The sequence below is a fragment of the Ovis aries genome, chromosome 15 (assembly GCF_016772045.2).
Source record: "Ovis aries strain OAR_USU_Benz2616 breed Rambouillet chromosome 15, ARS-UI_Ramb_v3.0, whole genome shotgun sequence".
Lineage (NCBI taxonomy): Eukaryota > Metazoa > Chordata > Mammalia > Artiodactyla > Bovidae > Ovis > Ovis aries.
In genome coordinates, this window is record NC_056068.1 from 74,185,179 (window position 1) to 74,201,433 (window position 16,255).

The 16,255-nt window shown below is 52.4% G+C and overlaps 1 protein-coding gene across 3 annotated transcripts in view; it reads left to right on the forward strand.

The window, feature by feature from the left end:
• PRDM11 (PR/SET domain 11) overlaps nucleotides 1-11,262 on the forward strand; it is a 92,232-nt gene extending 80,970 nt beyond the window's left edge. For all 3 annotated transcript variants that reach the window (XM_042233404.2, XM_027979652.3, XM_027979651.2), the window contains 2 exons: nucleotides 623-1,249; nucleotides 2,260-11,262. In XM_042233404.2, coding sequence (XP_042089338.1) covers nucleotides 623-1,249; nucleotides 2,260-4,424 — 2,792 coding nt within the window. In that variant the 3' untranslated portion in view covers nucleotides 4,425-11,262. The remainder of the gene's footprint in view (nucleotides 1-622; nucleotides 1,250-2,259) is intronic.
• The last annotated feature ends 4,993 nt before the right edge of the window (nucleotides 11,263-16,255 follow it).

Sequence of the window (16,255 nt, forward strand, 5' to 3'; positions counted from 1 at the left end):
GGCATGAGAGCTCCTGCACTTAGCTGAGCTACGTTGCCACCCACTCAGCTTATCACGTGGGATGTCGTCTTTTAGGATGACAGGATGGCGAGTTCCTTAACTTCCAACTCCCCATGCCTACAGCATTTGCTCAACTTATAAACATACCTGGGTTTGATCTCTGGGTTGGGAAGATCCCCTAGAGAAGGGAACGGCTTACTCACTCCAGTATTCTTGCCTGGAGAATCCCTTGGAGTCTATAGTCCATGGGGTCGCAAAGAGTCAGACACAACTGAGGGACTTTCAGTTTCACTTGTGGATACTTAAGGCTATGTTGAAACTGCTTCTTTAAAAGGAGTTCTCACCACTTTTTGGGGTCCTTTGACTCCAGACCCCGTGATCCATTTCTGTTTCTTTCTACCATGTAAATGATGTCAAAGACCTTGGTGAACTCCCCAACCGTATGTTAGGTTAGCCCGATTCTTCACTGAGTAATCTGCCCCGCTTTTGCCACGCCGGCTGCACCAGGCCAGGCCCAGAGGGATGCGTCAAGCGACTTCCTGACAGGAGCACTTTGTTTTCTGTTGGTTTCTCCTCTTCGGGGCTTTTCCCCACTTCCTCACACCCTGGTTTTCCTTCCTAGGAGAGAAGAGGTTGCAGAAGGAGAAGTCTGAGCAGGCTCTGGATAACCCAGAAGACCTGAGGGGTCCCCTTCAGCTCCCCGTGTTGAGACAGGGCAAAAGTCCCTACAAGCGTGGCTTTGACGAGGGGGACATGCACCCCCAGGCCAAGAAGAAGAAAATTGACCTCATTTTCAAGGATGTGTTGGAGGCCTCACTGGAATCCGCAAAGGTAGAAGCCCACCAGCTCGCACTGAGCACTTCCCTGGTCATCAGGAAGGTCCCCAAGCAGCAGAATGATGCCCACGGCCAGTGTGCCATGATGATGTCGCACGGCGTGCAGAATGCCAGTCGGACCCAGGGGGACGGGGACTGGAAGATCCCCCAAGGGGCTTCCAAGGAGGCAGGCCCCCTGGAGGACGAAGAGGAGGAGCCTTCGTCGTTCAAGGCCGACAGTCCCGCCGAGGCCTCTCTTGCATCCGACCCTCCTGAGCTGCCCACCACCTCCTTTTGCCCTAACTGTATTCGCCTAAAGAAGAAGGTCCGGGAACTCCAGGCCGAACTAGACATGCTTAAGTCTGGCACGCTTCCTGAGCCCCCCACCTTGCCAGCGCAGGTCCTGGAGCTCCCCGAGTTCTCAGACCCCGCAGGTAAGTTGGTGTGGATGAAATTGTTGTCCGAGGGAGGAACGTGCGGTGGACAGTGTGGAGGGGGGCCAGGAGCTCCCTGGGGGTACCCCCTTCAGGGAGAGGCCTGGGAACTCAGAGGTGGGCACCGGTCGCAGTCCACGCCCTCAGCTGCCTCCGACAGGCCGCCTTGCAGCTCCTGTGGGGGCGTCATGTCTTGCCCTTGTATCCTCCATGTCAATAAAGGAAATTCCGCTGCAGGAGGGGGTGTGTGCTGTGTTCTTGACCCGTTGCCTTTCTCCGGTGTCTTACCCCAAAGCCCAGTTTCTAAACTCAGTCTTTCTCTTCTCTCCCAGTCCCAGGCAGGGTGTCCTGTGGGGGAGAGCTCCCGGCCTTCCTGATGGGAATGCAGGACAATGATCTCCCTTTGCCCATTTCTCTTGGCTGCCTGGATCTTTTAGGGTTGCTCAACCACAGGGAAAGTTTCACTACACAGCTGAATTAGAGATTTACACAGCACTTCCTTTTTAACCACACCCCTTAGCTCAGAATGAGGGGGTGCAGCTCTTCCAAGCCTGTGTCTTAACTGCATTCTGATCCCCAGCTCACTTGGGGCCCCAGCCGCCTTCATTTGAGGGCACCTTCGTGGTGTGACAAACGAGTCCCACGTCCTCGCGGTCCCGCTGTGAAACCTGGGACGTGCTCTATTCCTCCACGGGCTCGGCTCTCCTAGTTTTCCTCTTCGGTGGATACAGAATATTTAAGTTCCTTGAGCTCACGCTTGTGGAGGGTGAGGGCAGGCAGCCTGGAGCGTGGCGGTGGCCACCGGCACTAATCCACAGAGGATGAGACATGCGTGGATGACAAGGATGCTTATAAATGAATTCCAGGCTGGAATTCAGTCTGTTTCACAGAATATGACAGCTGCCTTCTGGACCTATTTCCTTCATTTTGGAAACATCTATGTGTGTGTTTGTTTGTTTGTTTTTTCTTCCCAGCAGATGTAACGGGTTCCTTTCCCATTTGTCTTCCAGCCTCAGAGAGCATGGTCTCCGGCCCGGCCATCATGGAGGACGACGACCAGGAGGTCGATTCCGCAGACGAGTCCGTCTCCAACGATATTATGACGGCCACCGACGAGCCCTCCAAGATGTCCTCGGCCGCCGGGCGCCGGATCCGGCGCTTCAAGCAGGAGTGGCTGAAGAAGTTCTGGTTCCTGCGGTACTCCCCGACCCTCAACGAGATGTGGTGCCACGTCTGCCGCCAGTACACGGTGCAGTCCTCGCGCACCTCCGCCTTCATCATCGGCTCCAAGCAGTTCAAGATCCACACCATCAAGCTGCACAGCCAGAGCAACCTGCATAAAAAGTGCCTGCAGCTCTACAAGCTCCGCATGCACCCCGAGAAGACGGAGGAGATGTGTCGAAACATGACCCTGCTCTTCAACACCGCCTACCACCTGGCCCTGGAGGGCCGGCCGTACCTGGACTTCCGGCCGCTGGCCGAGCTGCTGCGGAAGTGCGAGCTCAAGGTGGTGGACCAGTACATGAACGAGGGAGACTGCCAGATCCTCATCCATCACATCGCCCGGGCGCTGCGCGAAGACCTGGTGGAGCGCATCCGCCAGTCGCCATGCCTCAGCATCATCTTGGACGGGCAGAGCGATGACCTGCTGGCCGACACGGTGGCGGTCTACGTCCAGTACACCAGCAGCGACGGGCCCCCGGCCACGGAGTTCCTGTCCCTGCAGGAGCTGGGGTTCTCCAGCACAGAGAGCTATCTGCAGGCGCTGGACCGGGCCTTTTCCGCCTTGGGCATCCGCTTGCAGGACGAGAAGCCCACCGTGGGCTTGGGCATAGACGGGGCCAACGTCACAGCCAGCCTACGGGCCAGCATGTTCATGACGATCCGCAAGACGCTGCCCTGGCTGCTGTGCCTGCCCTTCATGGTGCACCGGCCCCATCTAGAGATCTTGGACGCCATCAGCGGGAAGGAGCTCCCCTGCCTGGAGGAGCTGGAGAACAACCTGAAGCAGCTGCTCAGTTTCTACCGCTATTCGCCACGCCTCATGTGCGAGCTGCGGTCCACGGCGTCCACGCTGTGCGAGGAGACCGAGTTCCTGGGGGACATCCGGGCCGTGCGGTGGATCATTGGTGAGCAGAACGTCCTCAATGCCCTCATCAAGGACTACCTGGAGGTGGTCGCCCACCTCAAGGACGTCAGCAGCCAGACCCAGCGGGCGGACGCCTCAGCCATCGCCCTGGCTCTGCTGCAGTTCCTCATGGACTACCAGTCCATCAAGCTCATCTACTTCCTTCTGGATGTGATCGCCGTGCTCTCGCGCCTGGCCTACGTCTTCCAGGGCGAATACCTCCTGGTGTCCCAGGTGGACGACAAGATCGAGGAGGCCATCCAGGAGATCAGCCGGCTGGCCGACTCCCCCGGGGAATACCTGCAGGAGTTCGAGGAGAATTTCCGGGAGAGCTTCAACGGGATCGCCATGAAGAACCTCAGGGTGGCTGAAGCCAAGTTCCAGTCCATCCGGGAGAAGATCTGCCAGAAGACCCAAGTGATCCTAGCTCAGAGGTTCGATTCCCGCAGCCGGATCTTTGTGAAGGCCTGCCAGGTGTTCGACCTGGCCGCCTGGCCCCGGAACAGCGACGAGCTCCTGAGCTATGGCAAGGAGGACATGGTTCAGATCTTTGACCACCTGGAGGCCATCCCTACCTTCTCCCGGGATGTCTGCAGGGAAGGGCTGGACCCCCGGGGGAGTCTGCTGATGGAGTGGCGGGAACTCAAGGCTGATTACTATACCAAAAACGGCTTCAAAGACCTGATAGGCCACATTTCCAAGTACAAGCAGCGGTTTCCGCTCTTGAACAAGATCATCCAGGTCCTCAAAGTCCTCCCCACCTCCACTGCTTGCTGCGAGAAAGGCCGAAATGCCCTGCAGCGAGTTCGAAAAAACCACCGCTCCCGCCTGACTCTGGAGCAACTCAGCGACCTGTTGACCATTGCTGTCAACGGCCCTCCCATCGCCAACTTCGATGCCAAGCGAGCCCTGGACAGCTGGTTTGAGGAGAAGTCTGGCAACAGCTACGCACTGTCCGCCGAGGTCCTCAGCAGGATGTCTGCCCTGGAGCAGAAGCCGGTGCTGCAGACCGCGGACCACGGGTCAGAGTTTTATCCGGATATTTAGGAAGCTGGCGTTGCAGAGTTCACTAAGCTGTTGAATATTTTTTTAATCTATACTCTTAAGCTTTGATATATTATATAAATATATATTATATTATATATATCTATAAAAACCCACACTGAAAAAAATTTTAAAAACCAAGGTGACACGTCCACCAGAAGCTACTGGGAGTTTTCAGATTGGAATAATGTCGGAAACTGACTCTTGTCTACAAAATTTGGCAGCTGTAACACACGTGGAAACTTATTTTCACTCACAGAAGCATGTGCTGGGGCTACACAGGCTCCCACCTGACTGTCAACCAACTCGCATAAGCTAAAATGACGGGTCAGTCATCGCCTTTAGGTAGCTCATTTTGTTTATGTTCTTGTTTGGGAGTTGAGGGGTTTGGGTTTGGGTGTATGTTCTTGCCTTTTTTTTTTCTTGTTTGGTTTTACGAGGGGGATCTCTTGGCCTCTTGGCTGACATGCTGGTCCGGCAGAATCAGACCTCTGATCTTTGGATAGGGTGAGCTGGGTATCCGGATCAGGGTTTTTGACTTTTTCCCCCTCCCACCTGGTTTGAGAGGTTTTCGTTCATTCCCTGATGAGCGTTCCTTCACTGTCTGTGAATCAGAAGTGTCGGTCAGACTGTGACACCTGCCAGTCCCCACCTGTGTCACCTCTCCCATCCCTGGGCTGTTGAGTCCCTCCTTCCAGTCCCCTGGATCCTAAATATTTTACCTGTTATACTGAAGGCAAAACTGCCTCACAATGGAGCTTGAAATCCTGGGGAAAAGGGAGGACGTGAGCCCTTTGCATTCCTGTTTTTTACCTGGTGTGGGAGACCATAACAGAATTCCATTCAGATCCAGGGAATGTGGGGGAAATGCAGAGCCAAGAAGTCCAGACCCCAGTACAGCAACGATTTTTGGCTAAACACACGTAAAATGAAAAGTATGTATTCAATTTTCATGAATTATTTATACTGTCTTTATAATCGTATAATGTGTTTGGGGGTATATTATTTTTTCCTTTAATAATCGAGAAATGCCTGCTAGAGTTCAGTGGCAGGAGATGTCAATGCAAGTTGTGCCCTGGGTTATGCATAACTCTGATGAGAGTCTCTAGAGATTGGATTCTTCTTTTGCAATAAGGCTGATGACAAGCCCTGCAGCCTGGCAGGAAGGTAGTGGAAAAGTGGGGAATGCGTCTATGCCTGCAAACGCTTCCTTTTTTGAACAGGGTAGAGATGTCCTCAAAGAAAGGAATAAACAAGAAGTCAGACGGGACTCTCGAGGCATCAGCCTACACACACACACACACACACACACACACATACACAGCTGAGATATAAGCTTTAGAAATAGCCACTTGCCTACTCCCTGAGGCAAGTAGTGGTTTCATCTAGAGGAGTCTTGATCAATGCTCTTTTGTTCATTTAATTACCAGTATACCTCGCAGGGGAGTTTTTTTTAAACAAATGTGCGTGAGCTGTTAAAAACTTCTGTCCGTGTTCCCACATCTGATGTGTGCATATCTGATCTGCAGAGGTCCTACGTTGTGGATGCAGGTTATATTTGGGGGAAGGGAGGAAGACCTGCATTGTCTATAGTCTGTCTATAGGAGCCACCCCTCTCATCTGGCAGAGGGTGGGCAAAGAATGGGATGATCTGGCCACAGGAAAGGCCTCGGTGTCCCCAACCTGCTCGGCTCAGACATTAGAAGACTGTGGTGGTTTCCTCCCTTCTTGGTTTATCTTGTCTCTGAGGCCTCGTGCCACCGATGAGAGCCGGAGTGGAACTGTCAGCGACACTGAACACGTCACCCCTTCTTCCTTGTCCCGCCAGACCTTCACCCCCCACAGACCCCCTCCCCCCACCCCCATGGTCTTGGTGCTATGATAACTTTAGAATCATTGCTGCTAGTCAATAGCTTTTCATTATATAAATATATTATATATATTATATATTATTTTTGAAATTTTTTTTGTTTTCAACAGTGATGTAGCATGTTAAAACAAAACAAAACAAAACCAACTGGTTTTCTCCGACTGTCCCACTGCCAGGCCTCATATGCTGCCTTCTTCAACAAATCAATGCACCCCTGCCTGGTGACATTCACCCCTCATCCCCGCTCCCCAGTCTCACACGCTTTCCCACCCTCCTCTGAACTAGGAGAGAGTTAGCAGGAACCTGCAAGGAAAGACCCAAAGCCCTTTCTCCAGCTTTGAAATTCCCAACCTCATGCACGTCACTTTAAGCCGATGTCTTCTCCTGCCATCCCCCTTGTCCGATCAGGGTCAGTATCTGTGGTCAAGTGCAAAGCACAAGGGTCCACCTTTCTCTCCTCGACTTCCTCTCCACCATGCACCCAATCCACCAGGTCTGTGGGAGAGCTCCCTCTGGACATCACACAGACCGAGATGGGTCGAGGGGGAGCAGAGATGACTGGCAGGGTGGGCCTCCATAGAGGTCAGAAACAGTAGTCGAGGTCCTTTCTTCTAGCCAACAGATGCCTTATGCCTCCCCCTGCGCACCCCTGCGCCTCCCCACCCACAACATCAGCAGACAGGGAGTCATCCCCTAGACCACCACTCATCTGAAAACCAGGAGGAAAGACTCGCTGATGACTGCCTGAGTACTATGGCAGGGCCACAACCGTTTGCTCTCAGGAGGCCATGGCCAAAGTTAGCTCCAGTTTTTATCCAGAGGGGAAAGAATCCTTTGGGCCAATGCCAGTGTCTACCGTATCATTTCAGAGGAGCGGGAGCCGGCCACCCAGGCTCCAAACCTCGGAGAGGATGGGCTCTCTGGAGGTTCTCGAAGTTTGGGAAGGCATCTCGAAAACTCCAGGTGCTCATGGCAGTCTGAAGGCCACTTTGCCTGGGGACAGGGAGCAATTTGGGTGACACACCACTACAATTGACACAGAGTCTTTACCCTCAGAATTTCCAGTGTTTCTATCCTGTGAATGCTGTGTGCAATTACCCGTGGTTTTCACCCCAGGCGTTTCCACTCTCTGCCTCTGAGAAGGACTCCTAGGGTGTGGGGACTCTTGGGGTCTGCCCACCTGCTTGGGCAGTCTAACCTCTCACCGATGAGTATAAAAAGCTGTGGCCAGGTGATCCTTGCATGTTGATAGACAAGAGACAGAGCCCTTAAATTCAACCCCTGGCTTAGGAGTGACAACCACTGACTTAGAAAAAAAAAAATGTTCGTGTCTCTGGAGTCAAGCTTGTCGTCATTGAGTTAACCAATTAGTGATTTTCTTCGGTTCATGGAGTGGGTGGGAAATGAGATCAGGTTTGTGGCCGATGGTGCCAAGCAGATACATCGCAGAGCTTGGGAGCCGGAAACCCTTGTAATTAAAAATGGTCTGCTTTTTCTCAATGGAGGGAAAAAACAAAAAGACCCTTTGCCATCTTGTCTGTGAAATATGAGGCAGCCCAGCCCTGTCTGCAACTCTTGCCACTTGCCAATTTTCAAGTTTCACCTGCCTGGTTGGGTATTACAATCTGGGCATCCACAACACCAGCTATTTTTTTGTTTGTTTCTTTCTTTCTCCTTGGATGGCCGCTGGGCACATCTAGTGCTGGGCAGACCCTCATTTCCTCATCCTCACTGAAGGATGAGCGGAGGCTCTATCTCCTGGATCCCTGGTTAGTTGCATTCAGCACTGAGCCCTGAATCTAGAGCGGTTGGAGGTCTCCACCCTGGCTCCCCCCTAGTGTTTCCCTGTTGAGTTGTCTTGCTGAGGCCCCTCTCCTTGACTTGCTTATGTTGCCCCTTTGACTTGGAGAACGGACCTTGTAATTATTTAAGGTGGCGTTTAAATATTTTCCATTTGTTTTGAAGTGTTGCCAAGAAGGAAAAAATAGGCAAAAGTGTGTCGAGTGCTGAAAATGATTGCAGAGGCTGAAGTGGACCAGACTTGGCCCAGCCTGGGCTGTGGAGTGGGTGCTATTTTGACTATTTACCTGGAGCCTTGTGGGGTCCAGAAAGTGGCTTGGGGGTTGAAACAGAACTTCTTGATTCCGTCCCCTCTGTTTTCTCACCTGTAGGCACAGGAATTCTGTATCTAGAGCTCGTTGTGGCTTCCGGTCTGATTTCCAAGTAGAATTCATGTTCTTTCATTTCATCTTCTGGTCCCTACACCCAGTTTGGACAGAAGGCTCTGGCCCTCATCCCCTCTCGCCCTTTCAAGCAGCAGGCCAGCCTGGGACAGCCAAAGCAGGGAGGCCAGGCCTCCTTAGATGAGAAAGGCATGTTCACAAGGCAGGTGAGCTTGGGACAGCCCCATTTCCGCCGCCAGCCTCCCCGGGGGAGGTGGGGCTGGCTCATGGCTTCTGGGCTGGCTTCCTCCTCCAGTCTTGAGGAGGGAAGATTATGTCCAGAGATCCGCAGGGGCCCTTCTCCTGCTTGGAGGAAGGCCTCTCTGCTCTCTGTGGACAAGGTGCTTTAGCTGAGTGTCTGGAGCTGTAATATTTTAAGAAACCTTTGAGGTGATCTTTGTGTGTTAGCCAGAGGGAGAAAAAGTGCCCTTTCGGGAGGAAAAATGGTACGGCCCTCCTCTTTCATCTGGCCCTCCCCACCCCCACCCCATCCCTTCAAGTGGTATCGCCCTGGAAATACCTATGCAATCCAGTCTCCCTAGGAGCGTGCATGGAAGCAGGGGTATGTGCAGTGTATAACACAAATGCTACACTTATATATTGTACATATGGACATATGCAGTGCGTATACACACAGAGTAAGAGATGAAATCACGTCTATATATCTATAAATAATATCCTATATATTTATACATTTCTATGTTTTAAATAGATATAAAAAATAGAGTCTATAGAGAGCTGGGAGAGCAGCGGGAAAGCCTGTCGCTGTGTTGTGAGAAGACGGAGGACATGGAGCCTTTGCAGGGGCACCCGGGGCAGCGGAGCAGGCGGGGTTTGCTGGGAATGGGGCCTCTTACCCGGAGTGTTGGAGAGGAGAGTAGCCAGGCCCCGGCCCTCTCCCGTGCACTTTTCTCTCCTTTTCCGCACGCAGGCTTAGTCTGAGGTCGAAAGGAGATCCTCACCCCCTGGGCTCCCTCCAGAAATGTCCCCTTTGCCCCCCAACAAGCCTCCGCTTGGGTGGTCCCTGCTGCCCAGCAGTAGGATGTGGCCTCTGACCCCCTGGGAGAGGGACCCTGCACAATTTCCCCCGATACCCACTCCCCAACAAGAACGAGCAGCGCTGGTAGCGATAGGAAAGCTGCCAATGGGGCCGAGACGGGTCCAGGAGAGATGCCGCCGCCCCCACCTCCCCACTTTAGATGCTTTTTGCTGCCCCCCACCCCCGCCCTGGAGGCCAAACCTCTGAAGTACAGCCGTCCTGGCCTCCCTCACCCGCTCTTTCATTGCCTGCCAGGGCAGCATCACCAGTCAGCGCTGCCCACCATCCAGAGGCTTTCCGGCTAGGGCGGGGGGTCGGGGGGGCGGGGTGTCAACTAATGGGAAAGGGTGAGAGAGACATATCCGCACACTCATAAATTCAGTGGCAACTCAAGTTCAGAAGCGGGGCTTTGGCCCAGCCCATTTGCACAGCTGCTGCTGCTGGCTGCACTCAGGACAGCGCCCCCCATCCTCTCCTGTGCCCAGTGACCCCCTGGCCCCACCTGCGCCGCCGTTAACAGGCAGGTCTAGTTCACGTACACTGTTCTGATTCTGTGACTCGAGGCAGAGGCTGAGCCAGACGCCCCAAGCTCATCCAAGCTCATCCACTTCCGCCGGGGAGGGCGCCTCCCTCGGCTTGGCCCAGCCCCTGCTCCTGGATGGCCGGGACTTCTGGGGGCCCGAGGGGGCACTGGTGCCACCGGCTGCGTGACGAAGGGCCTATGCAGCCCTGACGGGATCAGAAATCCGTTTCACTTCCAGGTTTCTCTCACGATTGTTTCTTTCCCCGACCGGGGAGGTAGAGGAGGAGGGGCCGAAGGGGCCACAGAGGATGGGAGATAGAGGGCGGCCACACCCTCTGCCCTCTAGGCCAGCCTCTGCCTTTTGGGCTCGTCTCCGAGCCTCCTCTGACCTCCGTCCTACACTTCCATACCATTTACCAAGGTACCTCAGTCTCCAGCAGAGCCCCCCATACCTGCAGTCTGGGGCGGGGGGTATCTGTTCTGCCAATGCCCACCTCTTCCCACTCCACGTCCACCCTGGTCTCCTTGAGCCACCGCTAGCTGCCAACCGGGTCTCCGAACACCCTCCAGTGCCTGGCTCAAGAGAGGCCAGGCCCGGCCCGAGCCTTCCTCCCGCTGCGGGGGGTCAGACCCGTGGCCAGGGGATGGGCATCCTCGGGTAGCAATCCCACAATGCACTGTACCTCAGAGAGAGAGCATCCTCGGGGCATCAAGGGCGCCGGGCCCTCCGTCCAGAGGAGGACGGCCGGTCACTACACTGCTCCCCAAAAGACAAGGGCCAGGCTGCCCTCGGGGCACCCTTAGTTTCTTCACTTTTGTCTCTCTGGAAGAGCCAGCAGTCTGATTCCGTCTTTTTCAGCCCCGTCGTCTCTCTCCTCCTCTCCACCCCCACGCTGCTGAACCATTTCATTTCAATCACAGAGGAAAATAAAGTGGGGGTGGGGGGAAATACCTAGGAGTCTATTATCACATACATATTAATATGTTAATACTTTCTTTCTTAAAAAAAAAAACCCTCGATGTTATTATTTTGCAGACTACGCTTTATAGTACCTGTGTGACGGGGCCTAGGACACTGGATACAAATAGAGCTATGTTGGTTTATCATAATATGTACGCAGAAACTTTCCTTTTGTCATATTATCCTTGTAATGTAAGAAGATTGTTAATAAAAGCATTTAAATTTACTCACCGAGGTCGGATCTCTGCCTTCTTGTCTTTCTCCCACCCCGTGCCCAGGGTGATTCAGAATGAGTCCCATGCTCGGGTGTCAGGTGAGATTGCCTGCCTGCTCCCTGGTCGGAAGCAACTGGAAGAGGCCTTCTAGGTCCTATTCCTGCTGTTGTTAATTTTCCACTATTCAAGGCCACTTCCAGCTGGTAACCTACACACCTCACCCACCCGTCTGGCCCAAAAGAGGTGTCACCAAAACCATTTAAAATAAATCTCTCGCCCCCACACACATTTACCCCACAAAATTCTCAGAGCTATTGCAGATGAGACAGGCAGGCAGGCAGGCAAAGTCGCTTCAGTCGTGTCTGATTCTGTGTGACCCTAGGGACTGCTGCAGTCTGCCAAACTCCTCTGTCCATGGGATTCTCCAGGCAAGAATACTGGAATGGGTTGCCATGCCCTCCTGCAGGGGATCTTGGATGAGCAGTGTTCTAATTCTCCATCCAACTACCTGCATGATTCTCCACTGGCAAACTTCTTCCCCAGGGAGGGTCCTTCCCAACAGTTTGCTAATGGCACTGGTACGGGGGTGAGTGATAAGTGATGTTTGGCCCAAATTGTCTTAGAAAGATGGGCATACATTGGAGAAAAATGTAGAAAAGTGTTTGTAGTGTTTCCTCCCTGGTGCTGAGCCCTCCTCTCAGCTCCTTTCCACTCCAGCCCAGCTTCCGGTCACGGGCCGTCCCTCTCCTCTTTTCTGAACCTCTACCTGCTCAGTGCCTGCCATCGTCCCTCCAGCCCCTCGGTGACTCAGAGCTTCCTGTCGTGAAGGCCATTCCACAGTCTCTGCAGAATGTTCGCTTCTCTTCTTTTCCCAGGGCAGAAAGAGCAAACGGGTACAGATGTCCACGTCTAATCAGCCCAGGTGAACTGGGGTCGGCCCCGCCCCACTGCTGGCCATTGGATCTGACCTACACTTGCAGCTGGGAGGCAAGGGAAAGATAAATCTTCCATTGGCCCTGAGCTGGGTCTCCTCAAAGCAAGGCTTGGAGGATGTGGCAAGAGGGGAGGCCCAGTCCACTTCCGCTCCTCCCTCTTCACAGCTGCCCCCAGCTTCCCCCTCCAAGGTTCAAAAGACAAGTTGAGTTCACCCCGGAGAGAAGACTCAGGGAACTGGCCTGAAGACCCATTGCTATGTGAGTTTCTACAGTGACCCTTTGAAAACACAGACCCAGTTGTGGTGTCTTCCCAGTTAAGGACCCTCTATAGGTTTCCCATTGCTCCCATCCCAAAGTCCTGATCACAACCCTTCAGTCTGTGTGGTCCAGCCCCTGCCAGCCTCCCAGCCTCCTGGTTCCTTCTCTGCCCATGCTCCCTGGCCTCCTCTCTGTTGCCCCAAGCTCACAGAGCTCCATTCCATTGCAGGACTTCCCAGCTCAGTGTGCCCCCTGTCTGAGATGGTTTTCCCCAGGACGGTTGCCTGGCTGAGCTCTTTTCTTCTTTTAAGTGTCAGATAAAATGTCTCCTTTTCAGGGGGTCTTTCCTGATTACACCCTCTAAATAGCCACCCTTGAGGCATTATTCATCTTTCCTCCTGATGTTTTCATTCACAGATCTTATCTCCAGTTTTCAGCTATGTAACTGACATGTGTGTGTGCCTGTGTGTGTATTCTGTGTCTGGTCTTTCTCCTTTAGACCATGAAGTCCACAATAGAAAAGTAGAGACTTTTTAATACCACTGTGTGTGGTTGCTATCACATCCTCACATAATAGGCACCTAATCAGTGTTCAGAAGCTCCAATACTTTGGCCACCTGATGCGAAGAACTGACTCATTGGGAAAGACCCTGATGCTGGGAAAGATTGAAGGCAGGAGGAGAAGGGGACGACAGAGGATGAGATGGTTGGACGGCATCACCGACTCAATGGACATGAGTATGAGCAAGCTCCGGGAGTTGGTGATTGACAGGGAAGCCTGGCGTGCGGCAGTTCATGGGGTCGTGAAGAGTTGGACACGACTGAGCGACTGAACTGAATTGAATCTGTGTTTATTGAAGGGATGAATGGATGAGTGTAACTTTCACTCGCCTGATGAAAGTGCAGTCCCAGCAATGCTGTGTTTGTCACAGTAGAGACCTCAGATGCCTCCGCTTTGCCTGTCTCTCTCTGTTTCCTCACTTGACTAGGGGACCCCTGCACCTGACCGCTGGCAACATCTGGCCCCAACCCAGCCCTTTCTCTACAGAGCTGAGGTGGCGCCTGAGGTGCTTACTTGAGTTCTCTTCCACCCCAACTTGCACTTGTCCTTTGGACAGTGTCTCATGGCCCTCAGGCAGGTGCTCCCAGGTCTTCTTAGGGAAGAGACTCTTTCCAGTCCCTTCCAGCATGACAACTGTCTGTGTTCGTGGTTTCAGATAGCCTTTTTAAACAACTGCCTATGCATCTGTTGCCTTTCCAGTAAAGACTCTGCTCACGGGCTATAAACCACAGCCTGGACTTTAGGGTTAGAGCAGTGTTGTTCAGCTCTAAGTCATGTCTGATTCTTTATGACCCCTTGGACTGCAGCATGCCAGGCTTCCCTGTCCTTTTCAGTCTCCCAGAGTTTGTTCAAATCCATGTCAGTGATGCTACCCAACAATCTTATCCTCTGTCGCCCCCTTCTCTTTTTGCCCTCAATCTGTCCCAGAATCAAGGTCTTTTGCAATGAGCTGGCTCTTCACATCAGATGGCCAAAAGATTGGAGCTTCAACTTCACCATCAGTCCTTCCAATGAATAGTCAGGGTTGATTTCCTTTAGGATTAATTGACTGCTTGGATCTCCTTGCAGTCCAAGGGACTCTCAAGAGTCATCAACACCATAATTCAAAAGCTTCAGTTCTTTAGCCCTCGGCCTTCGTTATGGTCCAACTGTCACATTCATACCTGACTACTGAAAAAACTATAGCTTTGACTATATGGAACTTTGTCGGCAAAGTGATGTCTCTGCTTTTTAATATGCTGTCTAGGATTGCCACAGTTTTGAGCGGTACCAGCTTCAAATCTCCCCCTTGGCCTCTTACAAGCTGCGAGACCTTGGACAAGTCACGTATCTGAGTCTGCATCTTCTGGGCTCAGCACAGAGCAGAGACTTAGAACATGATGAGCAGGATCATTATCGTCATTACTGTTACCTCTCACATCAGGGTGAAGTAGATGCTAAGAAGCCTAGGTTTCCCTTTTTTCACCTAGAATTCCAGGGCCTAGCCTGGCTGAGGGAGTGCCTGTTACTTTTCAATACAGAGCCACCAATACCTATCTCAGAGCTGGAGTGGCAACCTCTGCCTTGACCCTCCTTTCCTTCTCAGCCTGGAGAGAGGACTTCAGGGCACCATCTTCTGGTTGAGAGCTCAATTCACCTGACCCTTGAGGGCAGAGACCACAAAGAGAGTTGGTTTGCTTTTGGTGGGGAAAACCAGGTTTCTCCTGGCTTGTTCCTGGTTTGAATTCCTGCGTTTCTAAAACAGGATTCTGCCATCATCCACTTGTCCTGAGACACCAAGGAAGAACGTTGGGAAACTGGGACGGGAAGCCAGGCTCCAGCCACTCTGCCTTGAGAAAAGACTTCACCCGGTTGAGGATGAGCCACCACTACTAGACTGCTTTCTATAACAAAGTCTGACTTCCCATCCTAAGTCTGGCTTCTTCCCACCTCCTCCCAGGTAGGCACCTGCCTCCATCTCTGGCTTCAGGATGATGCTGAGGGCCCTGCCAGGGACTACCTGTGGTGGCTCCTCTTTAGGAGACGAGGGATGGGTGTAGGGGGCAGTTCTCCAAGGCTGGTACTGAGAAAAGCCCCACCCCCTAAATCCATCCACAGCCACATCCTATGGCTCTTCCTTTGCCAGGCATCCGCCCAGGATGGTAGAGAGAAAAGATGCTAGGGTTCTAAGCTCTTGAAATGGTGTTGCTTCCAGTTGACTCTAAAAAATAGAAACTCTCGTGTGGAAAAATCACCACCGGCTCCATTAGCAAGTAAGCACATGAGAAGATAATGACGCAGATCCTCAGGTAATGTCACATACTGTCTGGAAGAGCAAGTGGCTGTCAGGAAACCTGGCCCAGGGCAGGGAAGGCAGGTACCCATGCACGTGGGTTTAGTTCATTTTACACATGAGATTGGAGGCCAAGGATACACATGAGAAGTCTCAATTACCAAATCATAACACATTAAATTTTGAAGTGTGATCATTTTCTCCAAATTCATTTTATAGATGTGGGCATAAGCCCAGAGGCAAGCGACTTACCCAGAACCATGAAGGTGGCAGCGACAGAGACCAGCTGGGTTGCCCAGCTCCTAAATGCAGTGCTCTAGACGTGAGTTATTTCATAGGCTGGAGCGGAGTTTGTTATTTAATGTGGTTCAGTGGAAAGCCCAGCATAAAATCATCCCTAAACTCTTCTTGCCTCTTCCATTTTTATTTTTGGTAAATCCAGATTCTTAAATCTTAGTTTGGGGCTTCAGAGCCCATTTGGGTTCGATCCCTGGGTTGGGAAGATTCCCTGGAGAAAGAAATGGCAACCCACTCCAGTATTCTTGCCTGGAAAATTCCATGGACGGAGGAGACTGGGAGGCTATAATCCATGGGGCTGCCAAGAGTCAGACAGGACTGAGTGACTGAGCTCATCAGGGGCCATATTCACAGTTACCTGTGAAACACAGTCTATACAATATTTGGCTACATGGGATAAGAGCCACTTTTCCTTTTAATACAGAAATAAAAATCCCGGCTGTCATTAAAATATAACAAATATATATAATATAAAATAAGGAATTACATGTACAGACTTGGAAAGTGAAGCCTTTATGGCTCATTTAGCCTTTTTAAGGGAGAAGGCAGTGGCAACCCACTCCAGTACTCTTGCCTGGAAAATCCCATGGGCAGAGGAGCCTGGTAGGCTGCAGTCCACGGGGTCGCTAAGAGTCAGACACGACTGAGCGACTTCACTTTCACTTTTCACTTTCATGCAC